The sequence below is a fragment of a genome, unplaced genomic scaffold, assembly GCF_019419815.1.
Source record: "Pyrus x bretschneideri cultivar Hongxiangsu unplaced genomic scaffold, Pyrus_bretschneideri_v1 Contig42, whole genome shotgun sequence".
Taxonomy (NCBI): domain Eukaryota; kingdom Viridiplantae; phylum Streptophyta; class Magnoliopsida; order Rosales; family Rosaceae; genus Pyrus; species Pyrus x bretschneideri.
Window position 1 is genome coordinate 2,994,171 of NW_025999746.1, and position 20,134 is coordinate 3,014,304.

The 20,134-nt window shown below is 39.7% G+C and overlaps 3 protein-coding genes across 7 annotated transcripts; 1 reads left to right on the plus strand and 2 right to left on the minus strand.

Moving 5' to 3' along the window:
• Window positions 1-216: 216 nt before the first annotated feature.
• LOC103935955 (ubiquitin carboxyl-terminal hydrolase 9) lies at window positions 217-7,492 on the plus strand. Of its 2 annotated transcripts, none has more exons than XM_048566661.1 (14): window positions 217-544; window positions 708-861; window positions 1,925-2,173; window positions 2,367-2,511; window positions 2,674-2,733; window positions 2,849-2,944; window positions 3,297-3,701; window positions 3,806-3,946; window positions 4,154-4,324; window positions 4,726-4,983; window positions 5,363-5,514; window positions 5,814-6,341; window positions 6,447-6,717; window positions 6,941-7,492. In XM_048566661.1, the coding sequence occupies exons 2-14, from the start codon at window positions 710-712 to the stop codon at window positions 7,103-7,105; spliced, it is 2,793 nt and encodes a 930-aa protein (XP_048422618.1). In that variant the 5' UTR covers window positions 217-544; window positions 708-709; the 3' UTR covers window positions 7,106-7,492. The 2 variants fall into 2 exon arrangements, with proteins under 2 accessions (XP_048422618.1, XP_009344065.2); XM_009345790.3 differs by having other exon boundaries at window positions 218-544; window positions 691-861.
• Window positions 7,493-9,202: 1,710 nt separating this feature from the next.
• On the minus strand, window positions 9,203-12,197 carry LOC103935954 (glucan endo-1,3-beta-glucosidase 11). 4 transcript variants are annotated; one of them, XR_007251707.1, is made up of 4 exons: window positions 11,909-12,184; window positions 10,643-11,772; window positions 9,949-10,132; window positions 9,203-9,418 (listed from the first exon to the last, which is right to left on the minus strand). XR_007251707.1 is itself a non-coding variant. In XM_009345788.3 (3 exons), exons 1-3 carry the CDS (start codon window positions 11,970-11,972, stop codon window positions 10,058-10,060), a joined length of 1,284 nt encoding a protein of 427 aa, XP_009344063.2. In that variant the 5' UTR covers window positions 11,973-12,182; the 3' UTR covers window positions 9,767-10,057. The 4 variants fall into 4 exon arrangements, 1 of the variants encoding a protein (XP_009344063.2); XR_665557.3 differs by having other exon boundaries at window positions 10,643-11,787; window positions 11,909-12,181; XM_009345788.3 differs by lacking the exon at window positions 9,203-9,418 and having other exon boundaries at window positions 9,767-10,132; window positions 10,643-11,787; window positions 11,909-12,182.
• A 3,338-nt stretch (window positions 12,198-15,535) lies between these two features.
• LOC103935950 (granule-bound starch synthase 1, chloroplastic/amyloplastic) lies at window positions 15,536-19,695 on the minus strand. The gene is made up of 14 exons (XM_009345784.3): window positions 19,554-19,695; window positions 18,648-19,014; window positions 18,478-18,558; window positions 18,231-18,329; window positions 18,036-18,125; window positions 17,798-17,861; window positions 17,593-17,693; window positions 17,421-17,530; window positions 17,078-17,321; window positions 16,814-16,993; window positions 16,536-16,727; window positions 16,365-16,451; window positions 16,125-16,253; window positions 15,536-16,016 (listed from the first exon to the last, which is right to left on the minus strand). Exons 2-14 carry the CDS (start codon window positions 18,996-18,998, stop codon window positions 15,900-15,902), a joined length of 1,845 nt encoding a protein of 614 aa, XP_009344059.2. The 5' UTR covers window positions 18,999-19,014; window positions 19,554-19,695; the 3' UTR covers window positions 15,536-15,899.
• Between the last annotated feature and the right edge of the window lie 439 nt (window positions 19,696-20,134).

The window sequence follows — 20,134 nt, forward strand, 5'->3', positions numbered from 1 at the left end:
TTGGCTTCAAAACCGCACGCAAAAAGTTTCAATTTCGGTTGCGGTTTCACTCGAAACCGCACCAAACCACACCGCGTCCACTCCTACATACAACAACCATTACACTACTATTCTCAAGTCTTCTTCACATTTAACTAAAAGCATGTGGACATTCATTCCCACAACTTTCACAAAAAATTGTTGTATATTTGATCGACATTTTTAACCTTTCATTGGTGTAAGACCGTCGCGTCCACCAAAACCATGGAGTCTTGAAGAATTCAGGTTTTCTTGTGAAGTTGGGCCCTTTATCATCTCTCTCTCTCCCCTCTCTCTCTGTCTAGATATAAAAGGGGGACTCTCATTCTCAAACGGGTTCAAACAAAAAAAGGGAGAAATCGTTGAAAAGGACGGTAAGAGATTTCTCTGGATTTTCTCTCTCCCCCTCCCGGATCATTACCCATTACCTTTACCTCCACCAACTACCAACTGCAATCCCTCCACACTTCCTTCGCCGTCCAGCGGCTGCTGCTGCTTCCTCACATTCTCTCTCCGCCGCGATCTGGTTCGTCCAATTTCTCAAATTTGCTCGATACTTGTATGTTTAATTTGTTGCTTGTGGATTTTGTTTAATTGCGGTATGGATTGAATTGGGTCGGATTCGAATTTGGGATCTTTGTTTGTTTCTAATTTGGTTTGTTGATTGGTTAGCTTGTGTGAATCACCAGCCATGACGATTCCGGATTTGGGTTTCATGATGGAAAACGGAGCTAGTTGCTTACCCAACACGCCGGAGGAGGAGAAGCGGATCGTCGATGAATTGGCCCGAAAATCGGAGGCCAATGTCAAAGAAGGCAACTTGTTTTATGCCGTTTCCAATAGGTGTGTGCTCCTATTTCTTTGAATTTAATGCTAAAGATTTTATCTTTGCATTGGCTGCCATCTTATTGCATGTTTGTGTTGCCTTTGTTTTGAATCTTTATTAAGAAGTGCTTTCGCATCGTAATTGTTTGGTTAATTCTGGGGTTTTTAGCTTCTTCTGGGCTTTACGTGCTTTCTAAGCCTAAATTATGCATTTATGCTATGCTTCTGCATTGGGCAGTTGGGTATTTTGATTAAGTTTGTTTCTCTTTCTTTTGTGTCAGTCATATGGTTGCTTTTTACATTGAGTATAAACTTTAGCTCAAGGAATTAAGTCCGTGAAATCGCAAAATCACACCAAAAACATGTGGGAAGCGATTTGTCGTGGTTCACCCAACTCGCACCAAGTCCACATTGATTTGGATAGGTTTTTAACTGAAAGTGTTGCATTTGCTTACAAGGCTTGAGAGCCTTTTTTCAGAGTGAGAGTGAAGGTACTTGGAGATAGTTACTATGAGAGGGGGAACCTTTTAAATAGGCTAAGGGCTAGAACCGTTTTAACTTGTGGGCCTCCTTCGTGGACCAAGGCTGGTGCAAATGGGTGTGGAAAACCATACAAACAGGATTCCCCCAAGTCTCCCAAGCATTCATTAGGGCCTGTTTGCAACTGCTTTCAGGATGGCTTAAACCACAATCTGAAAACCTGAGTTGTTTTGGGTATTGTTTGACATAAAATCTTAAATAGTACTTCAGAATTCTAAAAGTTCTTTTTAGTGTTCCAGAGGAGCACCTCCCAACTACTTTTACAGAAGCATTACCAAACGGGGTTTTAGTCTGGTGTTTTTAGAAAATTTGTTTGACATTGTTCAGTATGGCAATATCTGGTTCAGTTTTTAGTTAGGTAAAATTTTCAGTACACTTTGTAGAACAGATTTAACCTTACTTGCACTGTAAACACCTATACTACTATAGGAGTGACACTACTTTGAAGACTTCTCGACTGTACTTTGGGGTAACTGGCTGTTGTTTCAATAATAAAGATGCTTGCATGTTTGTAACTAGCTTCATTCTACTGTTTGTCCAGGTGGTACTCAAGCTGGAAGAGGTATGTTGAGCAAGGCGCTGGAGAACATCTATATGACAAGCAGGATTCTGTGTCTCAAAATTTGGATCTTTTCTCATCTAAAATTATAGCTAGGCCTGGACCTATTGATAATTCTGATATAGTTGTAAGTGAATCTGAGGGAGACGATTTACAGCTTCATAGAACACTGCTGGAAGACCTTGACTATGTCTTAGTTTCTCAAGAAGTTTGGGAAAAGCTGTTTGACTGGTAAGTAATTATTTCGCTCATCAAACCACTTTCACTTGCACGAACTTTCCGCTTCTATTTTCTTTTTAAAAATACACAGCATGTTTTTAATAGTAGAGTGCAATAGAAATTAGGTGCAAGGACACCTTTTTCATCTTTTGTTCTCCATATTTTTTTTATAAAAAAATTATTCTTAAAGAATCAACTGTTACAGGTACAAAGGAGGCCCAGCATTACCAAGAAAGATGATTTCTCAGGGTGATCTTATCAAGAATTTGATGGTGGAAGTCTACCCATTATGTCTTAAGATTATCGATTCAAGAGACAACAGCCAGACAGTTATAAGGTTGAGCAAAAAGGTAAACCAATCTTCCTTTTGCTTTTCCTTCATACACATACGTTTTGGAAATTCTTTAACTTGTAGAAATTCTTGGAAATATGTAAACTTATGGCTGTCGTGGTTGTGATGACTTTGACCATAGGTATATAATGAAGGTTCTAACAAATTGAGTCTTTTGCAGGCTTCTGTACAGGAGCTTTACAACAAGGTGTGCAGAATTAGAGGAATAGAGCAACAAAAGGTACATTTATACAATTGTTGTTTCTCCACTTGCTGCCTTTTGGGAATTTTCTACTTCATTTACTATGAAGTTAATTCACATTGGTTTTTGTTTCGTTCTTAATTTTTTATCACAGGCTCGTATTTGGGACTACTTCAACATGGAGAAGAATTCATTATTGGTGGTTTCAAACCAAACCCTAGAGCAGCTGAACTTGCAGATGGATCAAGATGTGAGTGCTGTATTTATCATTCTTTAGGATATTCTTTGTTACTTGAAATGAATGATTGCTTATCATAAATTATTACACGAAAGAACAAATAGAATGGGTATAGATCGACATGAGATGTACTAAGTTGGTTTTGTAGTCTACTTATTACTGATTAAGCTGCATTTTTAAGTAGAAATTTGCTGTGTGGTCGTTATTCATACACGCCTTTCTTATTTCCAGCTTGGGGTTGGGAATTATGTGTATTAGCACTTTGCTTCGACTTCTAAATTCTTTCTGGAGGAGCTTCAGATTTGTCAGTTGTGACGATTATTTTGATTCATCTCTAATGACTCTCTGGATACTTTTCCTGCAGATTCTTCTTGAGGTGCAAACTGTTGCAAACTTTTCTTCTCAATTCTCCATGGATTCAACAGGAAATGAGTTAGCATTGGTACCCCTAGAACCCTCAAGGTCATCTATCACAATTGCAGGGGGTCCTTCCTTGTCAAATGGTCATTCAATGGATTATAAAAGTTTTAATTTGCACCAGGGAAGTGCCTTAAGCAGCTCAACGTCAACAGATACAGATGATAAATATTATGCTTATAATCCAATGAAAAAAGTAGATAGGGGAGGTTTGGCTGGATTGCAAAATCTTGGAAACACTTGTTTTATGAATAGTTCACTTCAGTGCTTAGTCCACACACCTCCGCTTGTTGAGTATTTCTTGCAAGAATACTCTGATGAGATCAACACTGACAATCCCTTAGGAATGCGTGTAAGTGGTTATCTTTTTCATATTTTCCTCACGCCTTCTCTGTGTGGATATTGTTGAATATTCTCCTTTTTTTCTTTAAAATCTGACATGTGGTAATTTTGCAGGGTGAGCTTGCTCTTGCCTTCGGTGAGTTGTTGAGAAATTTGTGGTCATCAGGACGAACGACAATTGTACCACGTGCTTTCAAGGGAAAACTTTCTCGATTTGCTCCCCAGTTTAGTGGCTATAATCAACATGATTCTCAAGTTAGTACTATTTGTTTTCTGAATGTCTTCTGTTTAAGGCTTTTCAATATAATAGTATGCTATTGTCTAATGTTGAATGTGCAAACTTGTCTCTTTTTTAAACAAAAAGTCACTTGATCTTGAAAAGCCACCGAGGGTGATTGTCTAGGGTATTTATAACAAGCTACATTTTATTGTATTTTTCTGAATGGTGAGTTCTTTTTTCAGGAACTCCTTGCTTTCTTACTTGATGGACTACATGAAGATTTGAATCGTGTCAAGAATAAGCCATACATTGAAACAAAAGATTCAGATGGTCGTCCAGATTACGAAGTTGCAATTGAGTGTTGGAAAAATCACAGAGCCCGAAATGATTCATTGATTGTTGATGTTTGCCAAGTAAGAATTCTTTTGTGACTGTTAGTGCCATATCATACAATGTGTGCATATTGTGACTGCTAGACCTTAAATGTCTGTTCCTTTTCTCTCTTCAGTAATCCTATGTTTATTATGCTAATACATTTCAAACATTCTGAACTTTGGGAGTGTTTCAATTTGATTCTTTTGACCAATTTTGATCCATTTATATCGAAATGGACTTGCTCTTTTGTATTTAGCTGTCTTTTTTTTTCTTTTTTTTTTTTTTTTTTTTTTTCAAAAGTAATTTTTGCTTCTATGTGTTGTTGGATGTTCCCTTTTTGTCATACAAGGAATCTCTTTCTTAATGTAGGAATTTTGGTTAAATGTACAAGGTTTTTCTTTTTGTTATCGACTCACATTCTGGTTTAACTAATGTCCAGGGTCAATATAAATCAACGTTGGTATGCCCAGTTTGTAGCAAGGTTTCAATTACATTTGATCCGTTTATGTACTTATCATTGCCACTACCTTCAACTGTCACCCGGCCAATGATGGTAACTGTGCTTTATGGTGATGGGCGTGGACTTCCCAAGCCGTACACTGTAACCATGATAAAAGATCAATGTTGTAAGAATCTTATTGAGGCATTGGCTACCGCATGCTGCTTGAAGACTGATGAAACCCTTCTGCTTGCTGAGGTAATATGGAGTTCACTGACTTAGAGTTCCTTTTGTTTTTTTTTTTTTTCTTCGTTTTTTCTATAGCATCAAACCTTTTTGTTAGCTCGTAATGATTTGTTGGCTCATTTCACCATTCCCTCAAGTTTAAGTTTTTGAGCTACAGATGTAGCCTATTATGTTATCAAATTTATGGTCTCATTCCAACTTCTCATCCCCATTCCCCAATTAACTACATGCACTATAGATTGAGGCTCCATGCATACGTTTCTCTGTCAACCACATGCAATATATTATATAGGGACTGCAAGTTGAAGGGGTGTTAACTTGATATATATTATCGTGGCACCTAACAACTTAAGTTTTTGGGTAAAATATTAGTCTAACACTTCCATTTCAGGTATATGAACATCGAATTTATCGATATCTGGACAACCTTTCTGAACCATTGTCTTCAATTAAGAATGATGATCGGATTGTGGCCTATCGGTATTCTAAAGAAAAAGTAGCTTCCGGTACCAGACTTGAAATAATTCATCGACGGCAGGAAAAGTGAGTCTGCTTCCTTTATCTCTACCAGTTGAGTTTGCATGTTGGTAAACTTACAAATGTGAACTCTGTTTTGGCCCTGTACTTCTGAGGTTTAATTTATACGAGCAAAGAATGCCAATTTCATTGAAAAATCTAAGGCCCATGGAATTATTTTATATTTGTAAACCCTGTTAGATAGGTCATTAAGTATAATTGCTTAATCACCTAGGTTCTGCGTGTATCCATTGGATGGGCGCTTTTTCATTATTGTTTTTTCCTTTTTGGCTGAATTATTAACAAAAGTCATTGTCAATTTGCAGATGTGCATTAGATCCTCTGAAGGGTCAGAGAAAGCCTTTTGGAACACCTTTGGTTGCCTATCTAGGAGAAGACCAAATACGTGGTGTTGATGTTGATAGAGCTGTTTCTAGAATTCTTTCACCTTTGAAGAGAGCGGTTAAGCTTCATAGCACGAAAGAAAATGGATTAGTTTCAGAAGCCGTTGCTGAACCATCAAACAACCACTTTTTGAGGCCCACGGAGAACATAGAACTAGGGGAAACATCAATTGATGAGATATCCTTCCAGCTATTTTTAGCTGATGAGAGGGGTATGACCTGCAAACCAATTGAAAAGTCTTCATCCCTAAGTTCTGGTAAACTCATAAAGATATTTGTGGACTGGACTGACCAAGAAAACGAAGTATATGATGCTAGCTATCTCATGGATCTACCTGAGGTATACAAGAATGTGTTCACGGCGAAGAAAACTAGGCAAGAAGCTATTTCCTTATTTACATGCTTGGAGGCATTTTTGAAGGAAGAACCTCTAGGTCCCGATGATATGTGGTATTGTACTTATACCCATTCTAATGGTTTCTGTATGGCATTATTTACGATTTTCAGGCAAGTCGGTATCATTCTTGACATATGTTCTTGACTTTTGCAATACAGGTACTGCCCTAAGTGCAAGGAACATAGACAAGCTACAAAGAAACTAGATTTGTGGATGTTGCCAGAGGTTCTTGTTTTTCACCTGAAACGGTTCTCATACAGCAGATACTCGAAGAATAAACTTGATACTCTGGTGACTTTTCCAATTCATAATCTTGATTTGAGTCAATATGTGAAAAGCAAGGATGGAAAAGCTCATCTGTATGAGCTATACGCCATTAGCAACCATTACGGCGGTCTAGGTGGTGGGCACTATACTGCATATGCAAAGGTAAGACAACTCTAGCACATCTGATAATTTTTTATTTGAATGGTTTTTACACCACATATCGGCCAAGTATTCACATTCTTCACTAGTTTTATCTTCTACCAAAAAAGTTCTCTAATCTATCGTGCATCATGCTTCTTTCAAACTATAAATTTGGCATATGCCGTTAAGACGATATGGTTATCTGTTTGAGATCTAAGGTACTTTTACTCTCTCAATTTTGCAGTTGATTGATGAGAACAGATGGTACCATTTTGATGACAGTCATGTATCTCCAGTCAATGAAACTGATATCAAGACTTCGGCCGCCTATGTGTTATTTTATCGGAGAGTTAAAAGTGGACAGAACAACGGAGAGGCGGAGTCATCAGGGACTCATATGGAATCTTGAGCGTGGATCTAGTGCATCTTGCTATATTGCAGAGTTTTGAAGCTTCCCACCAAGTTAAGCAGACTTGGTGCAAGAATGGTGAGCACTATGGCTGGTTGAACATACAGATTGCACGACACTGGGCGTGTACCAGAGCCTATTACGAGGGGACGTTGCTGCACGACATGGCTGTTGGCACTAAGAACTCCATCTCATACAATATTTTTTTAAGAAAAATAGCCATTAACTTGTTGGGAAGGGTAGCAAATTATTTTCAGAACTTCCGTAAGATGTTCTTGTTATTACGTCTGCCATGATAGGGCAGTGCAATTGTAGACAGAAAATTTTTTGTACTGGAACACTGTAATACGCTGAACGAAGTTTGAAAGAGCCTCGTGTTTTACTTAATCGTTGCATTCCCGATGCCCCTTGTACGTTGGCCCTTATTCCACTTTTTCCCCTCAATAATTTCAATCGATGCCTTGTCCCCCAGACGTCATTTTTGTCACGATTCTTGGTTAATTTCATAACATACACCGCATAACTACATATGCAAGATAACGATAGGGTGAATTCTTAGGGGTGCCGTTTGATAATCATTTTGATTTCAGTTCTTTTTTTAAGTACATCGATTTTTTTACATTAAGGGGAGGGGGAGTTCAGCAAAGCCACACAATGGGTAGCCAAATTTAGTATCGAAATCGTCATCCACAAGATTCGAATTAAGACCTCTCAGTTCCAAGTGAAGAGGAATACTACCAGATTGCAGTACTGAGTGGCTTCGATTTCAGTTCTTGTTTTCATTGTTTCGAAATTTGAAAACTGAAATCCTGTTGGGTAGTACTGCTTTCTTGGGGCCGTTGGATACCATTTCATTTTCCGTTCATTTATTTGAAAACCAAAATCTTGTGTGGCAAATTTTTCCATTTAAAAGTAATAAAAATAACTGAGAACTACTTTATTGAGTATTCAAAATTTGGCCTTGAATTTTCACCTTTTGATTTTCAACTTTTATTTTTAAAATAAAGAATAAAAAATATTACTATTTAAGTTTTCAATTTTTAAAAAATTAAAAACGAAATAATCTAAAGTTTTCACCTATGTTGCATTTGCCTCTGGCTTACAAATTTTTCCTTTTATTCTGTTAACTTTATTAATAGCTGGAGGTATCTTTTCTTTTGGTTATTTTATCTCAAAGTATCCAAGTGGATTGTTTTTGTTTTTTAAATAAAGAAATTACTTAAAGTGAGAAACCTCACGAACAACTGCTGCCAGTCTACCTATACAATCAAACATAAGAGCAGGTATAGCCCTCGAAGGAAGGGTACAATTCTAAATATGCATATTAGAAAGGGATCAACCTACATTAGTCACAACATCAGCCACAAAATTTGCTTCTCGATAAATATGCTTCCAAGTCATGCAATAAAAGGAGGATGCCAACCAATAAATGTCCGCAATCGTGTCTCGAGTTCTCCAAGGTACCGTTTGGTACCTGGGACGGGACAGAACAGAATGGGACAAGACGTTCCGTCCCACATTTGGTGCGCCTAAAACGGGTGGAACGAGCTGTTCCACGGGATGAGTTTTTGGTGAATTTTCGTTCCACCTCACCCCTGGAACGACTCGTTCCACATCCGTGGAACACAAAACTATAACCTCTCCGTCTCCTTCTTCCTCCTTGTTTCCATCCGAGGGTATCTTTGCTCCCGCTCCGTTCCGTTCTGTCCTGTCCCGTCCTGTCCCGTCTGCATACCAAACGATACCCAAAGGTCCAAGGGACACACCACACCTTCCTTCGATATTATCTATAACTAGCTTAGAGTATCCCTCCACCGAAATTCAAGGAAAACCCCTCTACTTTGCAAGCTTAAGAGCATCTACAAGGACTTCAACCACCATTATAGGTCGTCCTTGTGGCCGTTAGTCCAAGTAAAAGAAACCCCAAAAGCCGGAAGAGAGACTTAAGTTACCATTGGGAAGAAAACTAGCAAAATTGTCCATATAAATTGTGTGTTTGTCTATCCCTTTTCCATTTAATATTCAAATGGATTATGAACCGTCAGATCATATGGTTTATTTTTTCTTTTTCTTATATTTTACTGCAAGAATATATAATAGATAAGGTAAAATACAGTCCACACAGTAAAAAAATACTCCAAGTACATCGGAAAGGTAATATGATTTACTACAACAAATACAAAAGTGGGGTGCCCTCCCCTCTAGCCTCTGCCTTCTAAAACGATCCTCAGCAACATGATTAAACCCTAATCACAATCCTCCCTAATCAACTAGAATTATTAAGACACTGAATGTAAATAAATAATAATTGTCCTGCAAAAGCCGAAAAGAGAGAAAAGTTAGGAAAAGACTTATTAAATAAGGTTTGGTACCAATTGACTCATTGAGTGCCACTTTCCCAACTAAAAAGATTAATAGCCACCCACCACCATCATCACCACATCATCACTTTCACTAAGTGGAGCCCCACACTATCTCAAATTATCAAGACCGATTTGATGACCATCAAGAAAATCTCACCTAATTGCATCTAGGGGTCTGGGGATCATTGGGAATTTTGTGTTACAAACGAATTTTATGAGCTACGCTAGCATCGGTCGCTCATCAACAAGTGCCAATTCTTGATCGTTAGCTTGCAGGTAGAGTTTACAATGCATTAAGTGTTAGGAATCACTAATTTGTGTTATAGTCAAATTTGAAGTGGTACGCTACAGTCAATCACTCATTATAAGTTGGACGATTTCTAACCGGTGATACATATGAACCGTCTATGTGAAAGTGGTAATTGCCAATGATGATGATAGTGGAGTAGAGTAATTAGTAAAAGGGTGAGTTAGTTTTACCTCTTTCCTAAATTTCCAAGTAACCTCTTCTATTTTCCTTTTTCTTTTTCTCTTTTCCACCGTCCATTTGAGCAACTTTAGATATTTTGCAATCAGCTTTTGTCCAACCTCAAATGACGTGTTTCATCAACAACGAGACCACTAACCACGTCATCGGAATCCCCCCAATCACATCCCATCTCTCCTGAAAACAAAAAATACCAAAAATTAAAAAACATAATTCCATTTTTATCACATGCCGGATGACGTCGTATTCACCGCCACGTCACTATTAAATCGACCTCAATCAAATTCAACGAGACCACCGTCTCCGGTGATTATAAAGGATTTGGATCTCTCCTGAGCCAAGGTGAGAATCTTCCTGATCAAGAGACATGGATTGTTAATTATAAAAGATTTGAATCTCTCCTGAGCCCAAGGAGATCAAGACACATAGATTGTTGAATTTTTATTTACCGGTTACAAACAAAGAGTCTCTTTAAAATTATAATAATTATAACCGTTGAATTTTTATTTAACCGTTCACATATCTTGATCAGGATGATCCTCTCTTTGGACTCACGAGAGGATCCAAATCCAATTATAAAATCACTTCTAAATCTTATCAACGAATGAACGACCACTAACGAATCGACACCTGTCCAGTTTACAACTATCACACTCTTCACAGTAAGGTAAAGTTGGGAGGACTTACTGTGGCCGGGGCGGAGGAAATGGACAAGTATGGCGTGCCGGAAAAATCCGACGGGGATCTACCGTTACTAATCGGGTTCACCTGTCCCTGGCCCGAACTCGAACCCGAACCCGAACCCGAACTCGAACTGGAGTTACCAAAGGAAATGTTGCCCGCCGCGAGGCCGATTGAGTACGCAGGCGACCCGTCGGGTTTAAAAAGCCCGAAATTCCTCTCTGAACTCGGGCCGGGTTTCATGTTCTCGTTGAACAGAGCGAAGACGTAGATGTTGAGATCCGACCCGGGCCTGAGCGGCGTTCCCTTCTTCTGGAAAATGAGCTTGATCAGATTCCCGTTGTACTTCTTCGCGTTCTCCGGCGTCGCTCCGGCCTCGTCCTCGTCTCCCTTCGACGGCCACCCGGTCTCGGAGATGTGGACCGGGAGCTTCTTGAAACCGAGGGAGCCCAGGGCGGAGTACACGGCGTCGATCTGGGCGATGAGCATGTTGTCATAGTGGAGATTGGTGGCGGGATCGACGGAGCCAGAGTTCGGCTGGAAGAGGACGTAGTCGAGCGGCACCTGCTTTGGATTCGACTTGTAGGCGAAGTAAGGGTAGGCATTGATCAGGAATGGCGATCCGGTTTTGGCGTGGAAATTGAGGATCGGAGTGATGCAGCTAGTCAGATCTCGGCGGAAAGCGCCGGCGGAGGGCGGAAACGAGGTCTCGAGAATGGAGAGGGAGTGGGCGGTGGTGACGGCGACTTGCTTATCGAGGCCTAGACCAACGAGGGCGGAGTGGACGCTCTGCATTGCCGGAAGGAGGTTGTTGCTCAACGACGTGTCGTTGAGGGTGAGGACCTCGTTGCCGACGAAGATGCTTGTGATGTTGGTGGCGGGGAGGTGGGCCTGGACGTTGGACTTGACCCAGGATTGGGCCTGGGCCGGGGCCTGGACCTTGGAGAGGTACTCGTTGGGGAGGCCCACTATGAACTCGACGCCAGTGTTGGCGAAGGCTTTGAGGACTTTGGGATCGGCGTCGTACAGCTTGATCTTGGAGATGCCGATGGACTTCACCAGCGGAACGACGTCGTCCGGTGACGGTAAGTTGTTGGCGATTTGGCCGTAGTTTATTCCCATTGAATTTACCGTTTCTGGAAACATGAACCCTTTTCAAAAACAAAAACAAAACAGTGATAAAATGTTGTAAATTCGCTGACCAAAATTCAAAATTTTCAAAAAAGATTGGAACTTTGGAAGTAAATGGGAAAATTGGGAGCTGGGTTTTACCTGAAATGATGAGGACTGACAGGAAAATTGCAGAGGGGTAGGGGAAGCTGGTGGTGGCCGCCATTTTGGAGCACACTGCACAGCTTGGAGACTGAAAAGGGAAGAATGTAGCAGCTGCAGCAGCTCCAAATTGGGCAACAATGGAGAGAGAGAGAGAGAGAGAGAGAGCGGGGCAGCAGTGAGGGGAGAGAGAGAGGAGTGATATATAGAGCTGTGAGTTCACTCTCTGACACTCACTGTCAGAAATTCAGAAATGAGCTGGGCACTGAAAGGGCACAATGTCCAATGTAGACACGCAACTGTGAAGTTGAGAGAGAGAGAGAGAGAGAGAGAGAGAGAGAGAGAGAGAGAAGATTAGATTTCAGTTCGTAGACGGTTAGATATTAAGATCATCTCTAACCGAATGAGAGATAGATGACTCGTTTTAGCCTTTTAGTTCACTAAGAATTTAATATTTTAATGAACAATATATGACTATATTTCTTATCATCTTCAACCGAAGCATTAGAGGACTATAGGCCAAACAGAGTCTTGTGACAAAAAATCATCTCCAACCAAGGACCAAAAAGCTATAGTATGGAATGTGAAGAATTGAAATAAAATGAGGTAAGATAATATGGAATGGTAAAAAATATATGAGAAATGATGTAGGAAAAAATTAGAAATAAAAAAAAAAGGTCCAAAAAAAAAAATAAAAAAGGGGGGCTAGCCAGCGAGCTAGTTGAAGATGGCTAGCCGGTTGACCCTTTGGCTTTTTTTTGGTCTCGCGGGGCACACAAGCCATTTGGCTTAGCCCTCGGTTGGAGACGGTTTTCAAGTTATTTTCGGCTCTTTAGACCATTCAGTCTCCAACCGAAGGTTGGCCAGAAGGCTCGTTTAGCCCTTTAACCCTCCAAGATATTAATATTTTAATGAACAATACATGATCATATTTTCCTCCATTTCCAACCGAGTGTCAAAGGACCATAGGGCTCGTTTAAGCCCTGTCACAAAAAAAACGTCTCCAAGGGCCAAAGGGCCAAACAAAATTTTATTATTTAAATTTAAAAACTACAACAACTTAAATTTAAATATAACAACTTAAATTTAAAAACAACAACTTAAATTTAAAAACTACAAATTAAATTCATAAAAAAAAAAATAATAATTTGGCCCAAAAAAAAAAAAAAAAAGAATCCAAAGGTAACTAGACGTTGTATTTGAAATTTTGTCCCACCATTCCCGTATGATATAACTGATAGGAATAAGTACAATGCTATCGGATATAACCAACATGAATAATGAAAATTCTGGCTCGACCCGAGACTGGCTGGTTGGCTGCTTTGGGCTAGCCAGTTGGCCCTTTGGCCCTTTTTTATCCAATGGGGCCCACGAGCCCTTTGGCCTATCCCTCAGTTGGAGACGACTTTTGGGCTATTTTCGATCCTTTAACCCTCTGGACCCTTCGATTGGAGATGACCTTAGGGCTTATAGGGGCAACAAGCACTAGAGTAAAAAGTGAAAGAAACTGAGGATGTGATCCAACTTTAACCCCGTTCCAATTTGTCATTTGTCATGCGTTTTAATTTTTAAAATTTGTATTACACGATTGATAATCAATGCGAAACCAATTCACGTCACTAAAGTATTATTATGTGTTTAATTTTCTTACGTGACATGCATTATTAGTTCAAATTACCCCAACAGTATTAGACGGATAGACAAATCCTTAAGTTTTAGTAATAGGAGGGGTTGAAATTACAATGGGGACCAAAAGAATAAAAGGCTATCTACTTTTGCCGTTTCTGATGAAGAAAATGTATGTGGGTGTGTGATTTGTGTGAGCTACTTTGATTCTTCCTTCACATCCATGCTATGATTCATGCAATGGTGTTGGCGTTTTGCGATGGCGATGAGGTTTTTGGTGGGGACCAAATAACTGTTGTCCGACAAGCTTCACATGATCCCATTCCCAATCCACTCAATGTGGGAGGTCTCAGACCTCAAACATTCGAGTTCAACTCATTGTTGCGTGAAAGGTAAGAGTGGGCAAATCACAGATTTTACTTTAAGAGGATTTGTTTCGGCTTTCTTCTCGTTATGCTATTGCTCGATAATTGAAACTGTCTATTTAAGTTTGTTAAAAATCAATCAAATTTGAAATTGTTTAGTCATTTAATACGTACTCAATAAATAGACAACTATGTTTCCAATTATATATTGAAATTTTGACAACAATAACTGTATAGCAAGCGGACAATTCTGATCACCGTGCAACATTGCAAAATGAGAAACAAGTCGAGAAGGTAGAGCAAGAAAGTCCAGGAGAAAAGATCGGTAGCATCCCTTACTATAATTTTCGATTGACCTTTTCTTCTCCTCGCTTCTTTTTAATAAAGGAGATGTTACTGTTAGGCTGTTGCCGTTGGGATTTCTTTCAGGGTCGAAGAAAAACGGCAAAGAGAATTGCCGAAGGGGACAAAGATGCGTGGCATGCATGCCAAGCAAAGCAAAAGCGGCCGGTTCTGGCTGCTTGCGGGGAATAATAATCTTATCTCCTTTATCTTCTTCCACTCTTTGTTTTGCTTTGCTTTGCTTTGCTTTGCTTTGCTTTCATACGCATGATTTAACAATTCAACGGCCGCAAACAAACATGAGATGTTTGCTGATCCACATGTCTCACTGCTACGTAAGTCTAATGTCTTTTCTCCACCATGTCCATGCACTTTTCACAATTAGTTCCATTTAAATACTTTGGGGTATCTATCTAATCTATTAGCGACGATTGTCTGACTAAGATAATTCTAACACAGAGAGAAGCTAGTGTGAAATCGTGTGTGATGAAATTCAAGAAACCCTATACTTTTGTCAGAGTTGTCATACGAATGATGTGATCAAAATGCCCTGTACAAATTTTTCTGTTTGGTCTATATGTTCACTTCCCCTAGAGCATCATCATGCTTGTTACTGAAATTATTACCTGGAGCAATTGGATTGATTACTTGAGTCCTAATTTACTATTATTTTACCTTCCACCATCATATATACCCTTTTGTTAGTGCTTTGATTTTGTTTCCATTGCAAAAATGTTCTCTTGATTCTGTTTTTTGTGTGCTTTTCGGGTGCTCAATGTATAAAATGGATTCGAAACACTTGGATGATCAAACAACTTAGCTGTGATTGAATTTGGACTGTTGGATCCACCAGAGGAATCTGATCTCTCAGTAATAGGCCTTGTTGAGAGACTTTCTCTGACTCACTCGCATGTCTTACTTCAAAAGTAGACATACACCTTTATGAAAGAGGAAAATCTCAAGTGTTACCGGATTTATATGTGATGCGAGATAATAACACATGGGTTTATATGCCGTTGTGACACAGTACAATCTCTACACAGCTTATCAGAGACCACGCTATTAGTAGCTAAGATTCCACAAAAACATCGTCATTGTGTTCTAATGTCTGTAATGACATGGCAGGATGACCAGTTTTGGCTTAAATTTGTGTGGTCTAAGCAGCTCTAAGTTTGTTTGGTTCTTAATCTTTTGTTACATTTGTACATACTGAGTTGTTATTCAACAATCGGTTGTAATCTCTTTACAAGAAGCAACGAGGTACCCTCTCTTGTTCGGGAATTAATGCCGAAAATTACACGAATGCATCAAAATCTTGTATTCAGATGACATGTACTGCAAGCATACAATAGGAAGAGAATAAGAACCCTACAAGTGATCTGCATTTTTTATTTGCCTGCAAGACGTATAAAACGTACAAGAACAAGGCAAGAACAGAAAAAACTTGTTGTCCAACTCTTTACGACCGCAGCAAAGCCGTGGCAGATTCATTATGTTATTCAACTCCGCGAACTTAATTGACAGAATAAAATCTCTTGGATTTCCACCACCAAGCATATGGCTCTCTCTTGCAGCTGAAGGTTACACCAACCACCAGCCGTTGCCACAGGTGGAAGTTAGCATGCTAGCTTATACGTTAATATCCGAAACCTAATGCTCTAGGGAGTGGCAATATTTTCCTTGGCAAGAGGAGCAATCTCTTCTCCTTCAAGGCCTTGTTCGTTGCCACCAACTTCCAGGCTCAACAGCAACTTTTCCCATTGTTTCGAAGGTCCCTGAACGAAACACAACACTTTTCAATTAATGTTCTGATTGCAGAACCAAAAATTAAACTCAACTTATTTGTCTCGACGAGCTGCTTAGCAACTCCGTGTTAAACTAACCTTCCACGAAAGATCTTGGGCCATGCAGTTCTGGATCATCTCATTCAACGCAGGAGTACCGTAAGTTGCAACAGCTCTTTTGACAGTAGTAGCAATTGCAGTTACATCTGCTGGATCAACTTCGTCACACTAAAAAAAAAAAAATCAAACGAGACAATTCATTATTATGATGTTATATAAGTAGGGCATAGAAAAGAAGTAAAATTGTGCATCTTAGATGCAAGCCAAGCGTTGACTTACTTCGACGTTGAAAGCTCCCATTTGAAATCCAGTAAAACCTTCTTTGACAGTGTCGACAAGTCCACCAGTTGAGGCAACAATAGGCACCTGAAGTTATTGCATTCATCAGTTTAAGACATTGGCGGTGCAAATATCAAATGAGAACAAAGTGGGAGTGATCTAGCTCCTTACCGTTCCATATCTCATAGCATGCAACTGAATGAGACCGCAGGGTTCGAATCTACTTGGGACCAACATAAAATCAGAACCGCCAATGATCATATGGGCTAGCGAGACATTGAATTTTGCAACTCCTACAGCCTTGCCCGGATATTTGATCTCTAGTTGTTCTATCTGCGTCTCCATGTACTTTTTGCCGGTCCCCTAAAAGAAAGAACATATCCTTCGATCAAACTATGCCTACTGCCAACAGAAAAGTGCCAAAGGAAGCAAACTCAACAGATACTTACAAGGACTATTATCTGCACGTCCTCCTCCCCGACAAATTTCGAGATAGCTTCTACTAGAATATCCGACCCTTTCTGCTCCTCTAGCCTACCAATGAATCCGATCACAGGGATGTTCCTGTCAACTGGCAACCCAACTTCTGCTTGAAGAGCCTCCTTCACCAGAGGCTTTGCATCCAGTACCTAAACATACAATTCTGATCAGTAAAATGGTTTCTTTTCCTGCCCCATTCTTCAAGGAATTAAAAATCCTTAGGAGTTACTCACAGTTGTGCTATCATATTTGGTATCTAAGTATTTGTCTGTGGCCGGATTCCACTCTTGTACGTCCATTCCATTCACGATACCAGTGATGCCGGTCTTGCGAATAATGTTATCCAATTCCACACCTTTGTCTTCTCCAGAAACAAGTTCTTGTGCATAGAATGGGCTTACAGTTACAACTCTGTCCGACTCTAGTATTCCGGCCTTCATCCAATTGATTTTTCTTCCTTTCACAGGCTTGTTATACCTGCAAACCGAACATTAAGAAAGAGGAATAATTTCTCACTTCGACGAGTAAGGTGTTGAGTCCTTAATAGAGTTTCTATATCAAATGTAAGATCAATACCCGTCAATGAAGTCGAAAGAACCCTTAAGGTTTTCGGGCAAATTAAGAACTGAGAAATCCGAAATGGGAAATCTGCCCTGGTAAGCTATGTTGTGGATGCAAAATACAACCTGCAATTCATTGATCAATTTCTCATGTAAAAAATGCCCTTCAAACCCAAGAGATGCCTTACCTTCGCATTTTCGTAAATCCCCTTCGGTTTGTAGATCGCTTTTAAGTAGCAGGGAAGAAGGGCAGTGTGCCAGTCATTAGCAATGAATACAACTTCATCACCTGCATTGTGGTACCCATGGATACATCATTAGTATTTCTATTTCTTCATGAAATTACACTTTTCGTTAAGCAAAAGCTTCCGAGAAAAACAGAAAGATGCACACCATACGTTCCGGAGAAGTATTTGTTGCTGTTCAAGTTAAGAACCCTTGGTGCCTCCAAAGCAGCCTGAAAGTTCATAAAAATCGTAATTGAACTTCATGCATGTTTGTAAGATTCATCTTTTCTATTCGCAGAGAAATACTCCTATGAATAAGACCGGTATAGTTTGATTTCTATTCCTTCAAGTGGATAATTGCTCAAGTTAGAGAAAAATAAATCAAACAAAAGAACAATACTTGCCTGGCACAACAAGCTGAAGCGAAACTGGTTGTCCTTGTAATCCTCTCCTGCACTCGGGCCATAGATTTTGGATCCAGTTTTGCCCCATACCTTCGTATCCAGAAAAACAAGCATCAGTCAGGGATCTAACTGAACCCTCATGCATACAATAATCTAGCAGTTTTCAACCTTAGACAACAGAAAGAAAATTCATACTCTCTCAAGGAATGACGGGTGATCCACAAAGACACGATCAACTCCGCGTTTGTAGCAGTGGAAGAAGCGAACAGTTTCAACCCTACCACCAACTTCTATCTGCATATACACAAAACTTCTGATCATTCAAGGAAAATATCCGCCAGGGCATACATTACTCACCGAAACATGAAACTACGAAAACATTTTCAAAATAATGCGAGACTTAACAAGTATAAGAAGCATATATAATATCTGCAAATCTTACCTCAACTGGTACACCAGTGTCCCATGCATCTTTGTACTGATCGTAGCGTGGAGACACCGTCATAACACGGTGCCCGTTAGCCTAGACATGAATCAGGAATAAAAATCAGTTCAATTAAACCCATTGAGATGAAATGTGAAAATTACAGAAAACTTATGAAATTGACTAACCGCCATTGCCGGTGGGAGTCCTCCAAGAACATCACCAAGACCACCAGTTTTGCTCCATGGACCAACTTCTGCCCCCACGAACACCAAGTTCATGCCATTCCCACATACAATCTTCCCCACACACCGATCACTCTCGGTCTTCTCAGATTTCCTCATGGCTTGCCTAGCAACCGCATTGGAACGGATCTTCATCCTAAGCATATCCAAATTGCTCAAAGATCTTAGCCCGTTGTGAGTCATGGGTTGGTTCCACATACCCATCTGCCCCAAGTTTGTTCTGGTATCTAACCCCGAAGCTCCATTGACATGGGAAGTCTTTGACACAAAGTGCGAGGATGCCACAGTTGCCATCTCTGATGTCCTTATTCTGAAACACATTAACCAAACCAATATTTCAAAAAATAAAAATTAATCAAATCTAAAAATTAATTTTTGTTCGATATTCTAATTAATTTAATCTAATCTACGTGGAGGGGGATTGGTAACCAACTTGGCTAATCCCAAGTCCAAAATCAACAAAATAAAAATTAACATGAAATGCAGAACAAGATGATCGAGCAAAATCGTAGACTTTCGGGCTCATACGGTTGACAGACTAATAAAAAAAAATATAGACCCAAAAATTATGATCATGCAAATTTGAAGACTCTGAAGATCATGGGGTCCTTAGATTACTCAAACAAAAGAGACCCAATGAAAGGATCATTAAATCAGACACAAAAGTGATTACCTTAATACTAAAAATTGAAATTACAACAAATTGAGAAAATCTCTTAATATTTGTTCATGCAGTGATCAAAATATTGCGAAAACAGGAACGGATCATACCAAATTATGTGAGAAGTTAAAATTTTAAATCAGTTGTAAAAAAATTGTTTGATTTGATCTTTAGATGAAGCTACTTACCAGATCACAAAAGACCTCTCTCACTATCAGTCTCCGAGTCTCACTCAACAGCTAGCTCAGAATGCTCGTGCGAAATGGTCATGGGGAAGTGGGGATTATGTACTTGCTGCCTACGTTACTGTCGCATGACACGTGTCGACATGGCAACTGTTGGGCTTTCTGGCCCTCAAGTACGATCACATCCAAGTTCGAGAAATTCCTTTTAGTATGATGTCACACCGTTAATTTTTTTTTTTGATAACTGAGAATTATATTCCCGGACGCTGCAACCATGCAAAACGTCGCCCCTACACTGTCAAAATAAATTAATTGAGGACAAGGTAAACCATCATTGTTCAGCACATGCACCAAAGAAGATGGGGGTCGATCAACCCAAATAACATCACACATCTCCGGATTGTTTGCTGACGCAAGAGAGTCTGGCGCAGCATTGGCTGATCTTGGAACCCAAGACCAACGACAATTCTGAAAAGACTTCTCCAACTCCTTGACTCTCATCAAGATCAGAAAGGCCTCCTAGCAACCATCCTCCATCGAATCAGAAAGGCATGAGATAGATGTTAGCCTTATAAGATTATACA